Consider the following 311-nt stretch of genomic DNA (forward strand, 5'->3'; position numbering starts at 1 on the left):
ACTGATGAGCCTCGCATCTTGACTGACTTCCTCTCCACTTTCAGGATCCCAACCAGATGCAGTGCAAGAGGCTGAGCACCTGTGTCCACACCTGCACCAGGTGGAAGTGAAATACATGATGACCTTTATCGAATCTCTCTACTTTTCTATGACCGTCATTACTACTATCGGTAAGTTGGGTTTGAAGGAGGCCAAGAAGGAGGCGACATTTATTATTGATTTCTCTGTTCCTTTATTATGATTGGGGAAAGAAAACGTACGTAGTTGGAGCTAAAAAGTAAGAAAGAAAAGAGAAAAAATACATATATGTT

At 41.5% G+C, this 311-nt stretch overlaps 1 protein-coding gene across 1 annotated transcript in view; it reads left to right on the forward strand.

Moving 5' to 3' along the window:
* Positions 1–311, forward strand: part of LOC119585613 (open rectifier potassium channel protein 1-like) — a gene marked incomplete in the record, with an annotated part of 57788 nt that overhangs the window by 42048 nt on the left and 15429 nt on the right. Inside the window, 1 exon segment of the mRNA XM_037934283.1 lies at positions 45–170. Within this exon segment, the coding sequence (XP_037790211.1) occupies positions 45–170 (126 nt within the window).

Source organism: Penaeus monodon, chromosome 20 (genome assembly GCF_015228065.2).
Source record: "Penaeus monodon isolate SGIC_2016 chromosome 20, NSTDA_Pmon_1, whole genome shotgun sequence".
Lineage (NCBI taxonomy): Eukaryota > Metazoa > Arthropoda > Malacostraca > Decapoda > Penaeidae > Penaeus > Penaeus monodon.